The following is a 12,727-nucleotide window of genomic DNA, read 5'->3' on the forward strand; positions in this document are numbered from 1 at the left end:
GAGTGACATAGTACCCCGAACAACATAGTTATATTGACCTAACCCCCCGTCTAGACAGCGGTGTTAATGGGAGCAGAGACACAATTCTCGTGAATTAATTGGAAGAGTCATGATTTCTAAGGGAAAAAAAAATCTTGACATTTGAGAGTTCTATCCACAGATCATGAGTCAGGATTAATTTTAGTTAGAAATTGCTGTAGTGGCTGGAGCTATAGCCTGGAGGCTGATATTGCGGGTGGGGGGAGGGATCTGTATTGATTGTGGGTTCTGAGCAGATGGGGTAAGTGCTGAACTGATGGCAGTGGGGGTTGATGGGGATCGGGGGCTGAACTGATGGGATGGTGGTGATGGGGGTGAGGGAACTGAACTGAGGGGGAGCTGAATTGAGCGGGGTTGGGTGGAGACAGAACTGATGAGTGACTAGAGGACAGGATTAATTGCTGGCAGGAAATGGGCAGAAGTGGGGGTGAGAGCTCCTGCAGCAGGGGCCAAAATCAACTTATCTAGTACATGTAGTGAGCAACACTAATTGTCACATGCACACACTCGGGGGATAGGCAGAGGAAGTTCAAAAATCGAGAGACCTAAGAAACACAATAAAATCTTTTTTTAAAACTCTCATGACTTTTGATCTCTTGAAGTTGTCATTACAGTAACTCCTCACTTAATGTTGTAGTTATGTTCCTGAAAAATGCGACTTTAAGTGAAACGATGTTAAGTGAATCCAGTTTCTCCATAAGAATTAATGTAAATGGAGGGCGGGGTTAGGTTCCAGAGAATTTTTTTTCACCAGACCAGACAGAGAGACACACACACACACACACACACGTTTTAAACAAACAATGCTGTATACAGCAACGATGATTGTGAAGCTTGGTTGACGTGGTGAAGTCAGAGAGTGGGATATTTCCCAGGGAATGCTTCACTGCTAAATGATGAACTAGTACTTTGCTGAGCCTTCAAGGGTTAACACGTTGTTAATGTAGCCTCACACTCTACAAGGCAGCACAAATGGAGGGAGGGGAGACAGCATGGCAGACAGAGACACACCCTGTGTGTGAGAGGGAGAGATGCACATTTCCCCTTTAAGTACACTGATCCCACTCTAAGTACATTGCCTTTTTAAGTAGATCAGCAAATTGAGACAGCAGCTGCTGTCAGCAAGCTCCCTCTGTCGTGAGCCCTGTCATGTCCTCCTGCTCTAGGGAGATGGGGTAAGCGAGGGGCAGGAGCAGTGGGGAGGGGGACACCCTGACATTAGCCCCCCCCCGCGTGCAGGAGGTTCCCGGGAGCAGCTCCAAGGCAGAGGGCAGGAGCAGCACATGGCAGTGAGGGGAGCTGAACTGCTGGCAATTGATAGCCTGCTGGGTGGCTGCTGCACAAGGAACTTAAGGGAGGGGGTGAGGGGGGTGGCTGCCAGTCCACCCTGGTCCCAAGCCCCCACCAGCTAGCTCCAACGGGCTGCTCTTTCTGCAAGCAGTGGACAAAGCAGGCAGCTGCCAAACAACTTTATAAGGGAGCATTGCACAACTGTAAAGGAGCATGTTCTCTAATTGATCAGCAACATAATGTTAACCGGGACGACTTTAAGTGAGGAGTTACTGTACTGCAGGAGGGCTTCTTTTGTCAACATAGCTACCGCCTCTTGTGGAGGTGGATTATCTACGCCAATGGGAGAAGCCTTCTTGTAGGCATAGGTAGCATCTTCAGTGAAACACTCATCTAGTTTTTGTTCAAGCTGAGTGAAATTCAAAAAGATAAACAGCATAAATATTAAATTACACTTTAAATTTTCAGTTTTAATCTTTTTGTTAAACATAGTTAAGGTAGGGTGACCAGACGTCCCGATATTTGCTTGTTTGTCCCGCATCCCGACCGATGTTAGGTCGGGACACTGGACAAACAAGCAAAGGCTCCCGCGCCTCCTCCTTCCCCCATTGGATCCCTCCCCAAATCCCCGCCTCTTCCCCAGGCACTGGAGGGAGGCCTGGGAGATGCAGGGGAGCGCGGGGCCGGGGTGAGTGTGAGTCTGGTCTGGCCCCGAGCGCAGGCAGGACTCGGGCGGTACCTGGAGGAGGAGCAAGGAGGCGGCCCACGGGGCCAGGCGGCGGCTGTTCTCCCCACCTGGGCAGCGGGACTTGGGAGCAGCCGCTGCTGCAGCTCCCACTGCCGCGGTGGGAGGAAGTGGCCGCTGGCCAAGCATGTGGCGCTCGGCAGCTGTGGCTCTGGTGCCCAGGGCGCGAACCCCCGGAGCCCGGGCCTGCTGCGGGGACCCAGCGCGCACACTGCGCCCAGCCCCTGGCCAGTCGCGTCTGGGCTGGCTGCCCAGCTGGTGCAATCCCGTGGGTGGCCCCGGAGCGGAGGCAGCGGCAGCCCCGTTCGTTCCTCTGCGGGATCCGAGCGGGACGGGGGGGCTGGGGCCTGCTGCCCCCACTCCGGGGCCGCCCACGGGATTGCACCAGCTGGTGCAGGGGTGGGGGTGGGTGCTCCAGTGGTTTTTTTTCTCTGCTGGCTTTTTTTTTTTTTTTTTTTTTGCCCCCCGGGGTCCCGATATTTCAGTTTTGACATCTGGTCACCCTAAGTTAAGGTTTAAAATACTATTTAAAAATAGCTTTAGCAGAATAGTCATATTTCCTTTTAGAGAGAGAGTTCCCTGCATGATGGGAGGAAGTGATGACAAAAAGGAAATACAAGTTTGGCCCTACCCTCTTTCAAAAAGTACAGCCTTTGGTGGAAAATGCATGGAAACTGAATATCATAAGGGTGAAGTTGGATTGCACAGTAGTAGAATTATCTTGCATGACTTGAGGTTGTCACATTTTAATTACTTTGACACTAGATATAAACGATCCATTTCATTTGTTTCCCAGGCATCATTGTGTGGTGATGGATTATATAGCTCATATAACTCTCACGCTGTAAGTCTAATTAGCTTCTTTTCTGAAAACATTTGTGTTACTAATGTAAAGATTACTGAAAATTATAAAAACTTACTACTTCATAATTTCTGTCTGTAGCCATCTGAATACAGTAGTTATTCTTCAAGAGCAAGCTCAGCTCGAAGTAGTCCTGTGGTGAGCCCTCTTGCATGATTTTGTGAGGTTTTTTTCTTACTTGACTAATTCACAATAATAATCGTGAGCATTTGTACTGTAGATCACTCTAGTGATAAATACATGAACTATAGATTTTTGTTTCTGCTTTAGAAAAATTAAATCAGCTGTAATAAAATTTTAACAAAAATGAGAATATTTACTCAAACAGTTCAACTGTAGAAGTGGCTGTACAAGGTTTTCCTTCCTTAAAAAAAAGGTTTAAAGTTGAAAATGAATTACATACTTTTTTTAAATCTTGAAAAAGAGTACATGTATAGAACTCCATCACTGTTACCAGGTGTTACTTTAAAAAGTTCAGCTAGAAGCATGAAGACAGTGTTGCCAAATATAAACGTTAATATAATAGCTGGAGCAGGGGAGTGACAGAGTCATTACATTTCTATTGAAAACGACATTTCATAAGGAAGAAAACTGTGGCGTGGCTTGGTGCCTGCATCTTGTGAGAAGTAGGTATCCCATTTCTCCGGTTTACCCATATTAGAAATTGAGAGAGAGGTCCTATGCATCAGAAAGGAAATAGGTTGGTGGCACCTGACAGTTGCAGGTAAACTGGTAGCTATCTTCTCAGAGGAAAAATGGATGAGTTCATTGCCAGTGAGATCATAAATGTTTCCCTATCAACCCATAACAGCTTTCTGTGGTGTATTTGGTATGTCACAGCTTGATGTGCTCGAACATAATCTGACATAGTTTAGTACAGATTGGAATGAAATTGGGCTTGATCCAGGAAGGTACAGTGTGTATTATCTGTTGCCTTTTGTAGATCACAGTTGCTAATATAAACAAATACCTTGGCCTTTACAAAAATTGCATCTAATATTTAACACTAAGTATTTCTTCCATAATTGAGGACTGGGAAAAGGCTTCCAATTAAACCAGGCTTAAAACATAGCTGCTAGAAAAAGTACTACTTCCTTTGGTAGAACCAAGTGGGGTAGGGGGGAGAGAATCGTGTTGTTTGTTTTTTTTGGGCAGGTACTCAGATCATAGAATCATAGAATATCAGGGTTGGAAGGGACCTCAGGAGGTCATCTAGTCTAACCCCCTGCTCAAGGCAGGACCAATCCCCAACTAAATAATCCCAGCCAGGGCTTCGTCAAGCCTGACCTTAAAAACCGCTAAGGAAGGAGATTCCACCACCTCCCTAGGTAACCCATTCCAGTGCTTCACCACCCTCCTAGTGAAAAAGTTTTTTTCCTAATATCCAACCTAAACCTCCCCCATTGCAACTTGAGACCATTATGCCTCGTTTTGTCATCTGATACCACTGAGAACAGTCTAGATCAGGGGTAGGCAACCTATGGCATGCGTGCCAAAGGCAGCACGCAAGCTGATTTTTCAGTGGCACTCACGCTGCCCGGGTCCTGGCCACCGGTCTGGGGGGGCTCTGTGTTTTGTTTTAATTTTAAATGAAGCTTCTTAAACATTTTATAAACCTTATTTACTTTACATACAGCAATAGTTTAGTTATATATTATAGACTTATGGAAAGAGACCTTCTAAAAACGTTAAAATGTATTACTGGCACACGACACCTTAAATTAGAGTGAATAAATGAAGACTCGGCACACCACTCCTGAAAGGTTGCCAACCCCTGATCTAGATCCATCCTCTTTGGAACCCCTTTCAGGTAGTTGAAAGCAGCTATCAAATCCTCCCTCATTCTTCTCTTCTGCAGACAACATTCCCAGCTCCCTCAGCCTCTCCTCATAAGTCATGTGCTCCAGCCCCCTCATCATTTTTGTTGCCCTCTGCTGGACTCTTTCCAATTTTTCCACATCCTTCTTGTAGTATGGGGCCCAAAACTGGACACAGTACTCCAGATGAGGTCTCACCAGTGCTGAATAGAGGGGAGTGATCACATCCCTCGATCCGCTGGTAAAGCCCCTACTTATACAGCCCAAAATGTTGTTAGCCTTCTTAGCAACAAGGGCACGCTGTTGAATGATATCCAGCTTCTCATCCACTCTAACTCCTAGGCCCTTTTCTGCAGAATTGTTGACTAGCCATTTGGTCCCTAGTCTGTAACAGTGCATGGGATTCTTCCGTCCTAAGTGCAGGACTCTGCACTTGTCCTTGTTGAACCTCATCAGTTTTCTTTTGGCCCAATCTTCCAATTTGTCTAGGTCCCTCTGTATCCTATCCCTACCCTCTAGTGTATCTACCACGCCTCCCAGTTTAGTGTCATCTGCAAACTTGCTGAGGGTGCAGTCCACGCCATCCTCCAGATCATTAATGAAGATACTGAACAAAACCGGTCCCAGGACCGACACTGTTATTTTTGTTGGAGGACCTGCTGCTGTTTTCAGCATGTGTTTGTGATGTTCTTATCAGTCATCATTGACACTTCCAGGGTAGACAACACCTACATTTCTATTTTAAAATAAGTAAAATAAAAAAACATTCGGACCCCGTTTGTACATCACAGAGAAGCAAAAAAAAAGGCAGTAAGCTGAATTTTTTTTTCTTTGCAGGTCACCATTAAGATTAGAACACTCATTTTAGCTCTCATTTTCAGCTTCATGTACTGTACCCCCGTTATGTTTGAGGTTGGGAGAACAATATGTTTATTAAATCCATAAAAGTGATTTTTTTTTTTTGCATCCGTTGATTTTGTTTTTTGAGAATTATCTGGTAGGTGAATGTAGAGTACATATCTAATAGTCCAGCCTTTTGACTTAATTGTACTCCTTTTCAAAAACAGTTTTATGTTTAGCAGTTTTATTTGCTTACCTACAAGTCTTTCACTTTTCAAGCCAGTATGAAACTTTCATTTTCTTATTTTCAGATTTTGCTGTCCTTTAGAATTTAATGGTTACAAACCTAATTTCCTATTCGAGTGCTTGTTCATGTCAATTCCAGTCACGTGTGCGCACATGTGCATGCCTGCATGGCAGCCGGAAGATTTTTCCCCCCAACAGTATCCAGCGGGTCGGTCCCACCGCCTCCTGGAGTGGCACCATCATGGTGCTGAATATAGGGCCCTGAGACCCACCACCCCCTCAGTTCCTTCTTACTGCCACTGCCACTTAGCTGGAACTTCCCCTTGCTCTTGTTGTGACAAGCACATCTGCCAGTCAGTATATAGTTTTAGTTTTTGTAATTAGTGTTAAGTAGTTAGTAGGTACTTTACTTAGGCCTGGTCTACACTGGGGGAAGAATCTAAGTTACGCAACTTCAGCTACGTGAATAACGTAGCTGAAGTTGACATACTTAGATGGACTTACCGTGGTGTCTTCACTACGGTGAGTTGACTGCTGCCGCTCCCCCGTTGACTCTGCCTGCGCCTCTCACCGAGCTGGAGTACAGGAGTCGACGGGAGAGTGATCGGGGATCGATCGTTGCCCGCCAATCCGGCTGGTAGTGAAGACATACCCTTACTTCTTAAGTTTCCTTTGGAGAGGTTTCCCTCCAGTTTTGTCCCAGCACTAGGGCATGCTGTGGTCTCCTGGCTTCAAAGCCTGTGAGGTCTGCAGCAAGTGTATGCCTAGAAGCGATCCTCACACTTTGTGTTTGAAGTGTCTGGGGGAGAGCCATCAAAAGGATCGCTGTAGGATCCGCAGGGGGTTTGCCCCAGGACACTGAAAGATAGAGATCAGCACCTGAAGCGGCACTCCGGCCCCAGTCCGACCCTGGGTCGGTGGACCCGGCACCGAGTACCTTCTCCTCAGTACGCAGAGCCCCGGCACTGTCAGCATAGGGATTGGTGCCAAGTAAGGACAAGGACTCTCAGCACCGTCATGGTCCACTCGTGGCTCACATGCTGCAGGCAGGCAGCAGTCTCAATCGCCAGTGCCGCAGAAGAAGAGGGAGCCAGATAGGGGTTGTTCCCCCCCACCGCAGCTAGACCCATGGAGCTGGTTGTTGTGAGACCCAAGTCGGGCCACACTACTTCGTCCCCACTGCCAGAGATGGTTGCATCAACTCCTGCCCCCATGGAAGGGCAGTCAAATCTGAACCCTTCTTGCTCGCCGAGGCTGAGTCAACAACTACATCTCCCGTCGACCCTGGGGGTGTTTGAGGCAGCCTGGGACCTGCTCCAGCTTATGGCACTGTTCTCCCCGCTGAGACGGGATAGGTCACCGGCACCAGTCACTCCCTCAGCACTGTCAAGGGGAAAGCCTGCAATGATGTCCCGGCAGTCTCCATCCCCGGTGCACCGCTCCCCAGCACCAGAACAGGGTCAGCAGCCTTTGTCGGTTCCTGAGCCCTCGGCGTGGACCCTCCGTGCCTCGAAATACCACTCCTCCATGGTCCTCCTTTTCAGAGACCTTGGAGTCAGAGTCGGACTCCTATCGATTTCGTAGGATCAGAAGTAGACTGTCCAGGTCATCACGAGACTGACACCCTTACCCAGCACCATGACCTATGCTGTGGTGGCCCCTGGCACAGTGGCTGTTTTGGACTTACTGGGCCTTTCACCAAGGCCAAGGCTGGAGCCAAGGGTCACATTCCAGGGCAGCATCGGTGTCTTGGCCACTTTTGTACTCCCCCCGGCACCATCAGCATCGACAGGATTGGGGGTAGCTCCGTCGCTCCTTGCCGTTACCATCCCAACCCCTACGCCAGCCTCAGTGGTATCGGCTTCAATGACCTCGGCACCGACAGCCCCGACACCATTGGTTACAGCTTCGACAACTTTGGCACCGGCAGCCTCGGCACCAACGCATACAGCTCTGGCATTGAGGGGCACTGCACTGTTTGTGTCGGCTCCAGCCAAGGATCTCCAAGTGCCACGGGACCCTGTGGGTGTGGAGGGAAGAGAGCAGCTATTCCTTGAGTGGGTCTCTTCCTTTCCCTCTTTGGGTGAAGCGCTGGCGGGCACTTCGGTAGCCCCGGCCCTGCAGGACAACAGGGTCCTACAGCAATTGCTGAAGAGGGATGCCCAGGGCCTGGGCATTCAGGCAGAGGAGGTAGTGGAGGATTCAGATCCAATGGTGGGTATCCACGCCTCCTCCAGACTGGCAAGTATTGCCCTACCTCTCATAAAAGACCATTGCTGACACCACAAAAACCTTTCGGCAGACCCCAGCTTCGTTGCCCCCTACAGCTAAGTGCAATGAAAGACATTTTGTGCCATCCAGCTGCTACGATCACTTGTATACTCAGCCTTCACCAGATTCCCTGGTCATGGACGCTGCTAACCAACGCGAGCGCCAGGGCTACCAAGCCCCTTCCCCCCCCCCCCAAAGAATAGGGAGGCGAAATGACTCAGCCTTTTTGAGAGAAAGGTCTACTCCACTGGTGGCTTGCAGCTCCGCATTTCTAATCAGCAGGCCATTGTCAGCAGCTACTACTACAATACATACGGGGCAATGGCAGAGTTCGCAGAACTGCTGCTGCAGGACTCCCGTGCCAAATTCTCGGCCCTGGTTGAGGAGGGCAAGTTCATTTCTCGAGTTTCACTGCAGGTCGCTCTGAGCAGGGCTGATGTAGCCACTTGGGTGATGGCTACTGGGGTTGCCATGGGAAGGGTTTCATGGCTTCAGGTCTGCCATACGAGTTTGGACAGGGTCATGTCTCTGCCTCGCCCAGTCCTCAACTCCCTCCAGTGGTGGCTGGACCCACAGGTAGTGTGTGCAGGGGTCCCCTTCACCAGTCCTCAGCCATCCCACTCACTGGTGACGGACGCATCAGCTTTGGAGTGGGGAGCACATTTGGGAGACCTCAGGACACAAGGCCTCTGGTTTTAGGTGGTACTCACGCTCCATATCAATATTAGAGCTGAGAGCATGCCAGACTTTCCAAGACCACTTGACAGGGAGCTGTGTATCAGTTATGACAGACAACACCTGGCTGTTCTGTATCAACAAACAGGGTGCATGCTCCTCTCTCCTGTGCCAGGAAGCCCTCATGCTGTGGGACTTCTTGCGTAGTTCATTCGATACACCTGCAAGCATCATACCTCCTGGGAGTACAGAATAGGTTGTCGGACGGTCTTGGCAGGTCATTTTGTGGCTACAAGTGGTTCCTATGCCCGGATGTCGCAAACTCCATCTTCCAATCTTGGGGCTTTCCCTAGATGTACCTGTTCACCGCATGATGCAACAGGAAATGCCAGCAGTTTTGCTCCTTCCTGAATCTCAGCCCGGGCTCCATTGTGGATGTGTTCCTCCTCCCATGGGGAGGCCGTCTCCTCTGTGCCTTTCCACCCATCCCTCTCATTCACAAGGTGCTTCTCAAGATACAAAAGGAATAGGCTTCAGTGATATTGATAGCTCCAGCCTGGTCCTGCCAACACTGGTACACATTTCTCGTGGAAATGACCGTGGACGCCCCAGGCACCTTGCCGTTCCTCCCGGACTTAATAACTCAGGATCACTGCTGTCTCCAGGACCCGAATCTCGAGTCGTTGCACCTCATAGTGTGGAAGCTCCATGGCTGAATCCCCTGGAGCTCTCCTGCTTGGACCCGGCTGGACAAGTCCTCCTTGGCAGTAGGAAATCCTCCACCAGGGCTACCTACTTTGCCAAGTGGAAGAGATTCTCAATCTGGTCAGCACACCATCATTTGTCCCCGACGCTCGCCTCTATACCATTCATACTGGACTACCTTCTCCATCTCAAGCAGCAGGAACTGTCCATATGATCAATAAGGGTTCACTTGGCCGCCATCTCTGCCTTCCATCCAGGCGCAGAGGGCCGGTCGGTCTTTGCTAACCCTATGATCAGCCATTTTCTGAAAGGTCTCAACAGGTTATATCTGCACATTCAATAAGCATCCCCGACCTGGGACCTCAGTCTGATCCTTTCCAAATAGATGGGTCCACCCTTTGAACCGCTGGCGACTTGTTCCCTGCTCTATCTGTCATACATGGTGGCATTTCTGGTAGCAATAACCTCAGTCAGGAAAGTGTCTGAGCTCGAGGCCCTAACATCTTAGCCCCTTTACACCGTGTTCTATAAGGACAAGGTTCAGCTCAGGCCACATCTGCTTTCCTCCTGAAGGTTGTCTCTCAATGTCACATCAACCAGGACATCTTCCTCCTAGAGTTCTATCCTAAGCCGTACTCAAACAGCAGGGAGCAGAGGCTTCACTCATTGGATGTCCACAGTGCACTAGCCTTTTACATTGAAAGAATTAAACCGTTTAGGAAGTCCATTCAACTGTTTGTGGCAGTGGCAGACAGGATGAAGGGTCTTCCAGTCTCCTCCCAATGAATTTCCTTGTGGATCACATCCTGCAGCCATGAAAGGTATAACCTGGCAGAGGTGCCTGCCCCTCCGTTCACAGTGCACTCCACTAAGGCGCAGGCTTCTTCAGCAGTGTTCCTGGCACAAGTTCTGACCTAGGAAATAAGCAGAAGTCCTCCATACATATTTCACTGTGCATTATGTGATTTACCCAGCAGGCCAGAGATGATGCGGCCTTTGGTAGAGCAGTGCTCCAGTCAGTGGACAACTCCAACCCCACCTCCTGAATTTAGCCTTGGGAGTCACCTGATTGGAATTGACATGAACAAGCACTTGAAGAAGAAAAAACAGTTACTCACCTTCTCATAACTGTTGTTCTTTGAGATGTGTTGTTCATGTCCATTACAATACCCTGCCTCCTACCCGTCTGTCAGAGTACCCAGCAAGAAGAAATTGAGGGGGTGGCGGGTGAGTAGGCCCCTATGTTGAGCACCATGATGGCGCCACTCCAGGGGGCGCCCGGACCAACCCAATGGATACTGCTATGGGAAAAATCTTCCAGCTGCCATGTGTGCACGCACACACCCGATTAAAATGGACATGAACAACACATCTCGAAGAACAACAGTTATGAGAAGGTAACTGTTTTTTCTTTAAATTTGTGTTTTATGTACTGCATGTGCCTCATTCCCTGATATTCTGTGAATTACTTATTTCAGGATAGAAATTGTTTGGACTGCAGTCAATCAGCTGTAAATACATGCATTTTAATCTTTGTAGTTTACAGACAATGAAACAGGAAGTACCACATCCTCTAATCATGCCATCCGAGGGCGGAGTGATAGCATGGTGAGCCTGGTTGCATGCAATTGTCTGATGCTATTGGTGGTATCTTAACTTTTTTTAAGATCCCTAATTACTTAATTTATTATAGCACATACTGTTCCACAGATATGAAGGGCTGCTTATGAGAGAAGGAAAGTAGACACCCCTATTCACCTACAACTTGTGTGCACCCATTTGTTGTGTGTACACTGAGTTGTGTTTTCTTGGAATCCATTATATTACTTGGGCAGAGTTGTATGACATCTCTATATATGTCTTATAATGCAGCTCAAATAAGACAGTAGACCTTACTTGTACTGGGTGAATGTTTTTGAATTACTTTTTCAGCTAATTCAAATTTTAAAGAAATATAATTATAGGCAGAACTAGTAGAGCCACCTATACTTGAGGTTGCCAAACATTACTTCCCATTATAAGACCCTGTTTTCAGTTGCTTATAACTTTGCCAAATTTTAACTTTTCTGGCTGAAATTTTCCATGCCAGATATCTGCATCTGGCTGAATATTTTTTGAAAATTTCAGCCAAACTGGTTCCGATGTTTGGAGAATGAGATTAGGGGAAAATACATGGTTTTAACAGATTTAAAACAAAAACGTTTTTTGTTGAGAAGCTCTAGAACGGGGTGAGCGAAATACGGCCCGGGGGCCGGATCTGGCCTGTCTAACATTTCTGTCCAGCCTCGTCTGCTCCTCTGAGATCTCTGAGTCTGGGCCACTAAAAGTCCTGTGGCGCAGTGGGACGCTCAGGAAGGCTGCCTGCCTGCCTGCCCTGGCCCCACACCGCTCCTGGAGGTGGCCAGCTGTTGCTGGCACGCCTGTGTGCTGCCCCCTCCCCCAGCACTGTCCTCCTAGCTCCCATTGGATGGAAACCGTGCCAGTAGCAGCCGCTTTAGAGAGCAGCATGAGGCCACGGCATGCAGGCAGCCTGCCTGAGCCCTGCTGCGCCACCAGTCGGGAGCCGTCTGTTTGTAGCACCTCCCGTCCAGAGTCTGCACCTCACATCCCCTCCCGAACCCCAACCCCCTGTAATTTAGATACCTTCAGTCATATCAGCACTCTTTATACACATGTAACGTTCATAGCTCTGACCACATCTCCAGCTCTGAGACAAAATGATTCACATCAGGAAATGCTTGATAAGGGGATACTTTCCATTGAACATATTACATTTGGGCCGCTGCTACCCAGAGCCAGCACCCTGTGCCGGCAGCAACTCTGGCATTACTGTACTACCCCCGACCCCGCCCACAGGGACAGCTGCCGGTGAGCCTGGTGCCCACCTCAGTGAGCGGGGCTGGGGGTGGTACAGCCATTCTGGAGCAGCTGCTGGCGCAGGGTGCTGGCTTCTGGGAGTGGCGGCCCTACATGCTGCTGCTTTTGCCACTGCAGTTCCTAATAGAGCCCTGCAGCTTTACAGATATGGATGCGGATATAAATTTTGTATCCGCGCAGGGCTCTGTCCACCAGATTGTAATGTGGATAATTATAACTTGTTCTAATCCACACTTTGTTCTGTTACCAGGCTCTGTTTATTTTTGCAGATACTTTGTACTTAATTTTGTACTTAATGATCAGTTTTCCGAGCTGTACTTGTGATTAGAAAACTTACTCTTTACTGTTATAAAGCTTTTT

The 12,727-nt window shown here is 48.6% G+C and overlaps 1 protein-coding gene across 12 annotated transcripts in view; it reads left to right on the top strand.

Annotated features, from left to right (window-relative positions):
* The window catches only part of LRRFIP2 (LRR binding FLII interacting protein 2), a 131,083-nt gene that overhangs the window by 70,507 nt on the left and 47,849 nt on the right, over positions 1-12,727 (top strand). For 6 of the 12 annotated variants that reach the window (XM_045007768.1, XM_045007760.1, XM_045007756.1 and 3 more), the window contains 3 exons: positions 2,871-2,918; positions 3,018-3,074; positions 11,030-11,098. The exons of 5 other annotated variants lie outside the window; for them this stretch is intronic. In XM_045007768.1, the coding sequence (XP_044863703.1) occupies positions 2,871-2,918; positions 3,018-3,074; positions 11,030-11,098 (174 nt within the window). The remainder of the gene's footprint in view (positions 1-2,870; positions 2,919-3,017; positions 3,075-11,029; positions 11,099-12,727) is intronic. One more of the 12 variants, XM_045007759.1, reaches the window with a different exon arrangement.

Source organism: Mauremys mutica, chromosome 2, assembly GCF_020497125.1.
Source record: "Mauremys mutica isolate MM-2020 ecotype Southern chromosome 2, ASM2049712v1, whole genome shotgun sequence".
NCBI classification, from domain to species: domain Eukaryota; kingdom Metazoa; phylum Chordata; order Testudines; family Geoemydidae; genus Mauremys; species Mauremys mutica.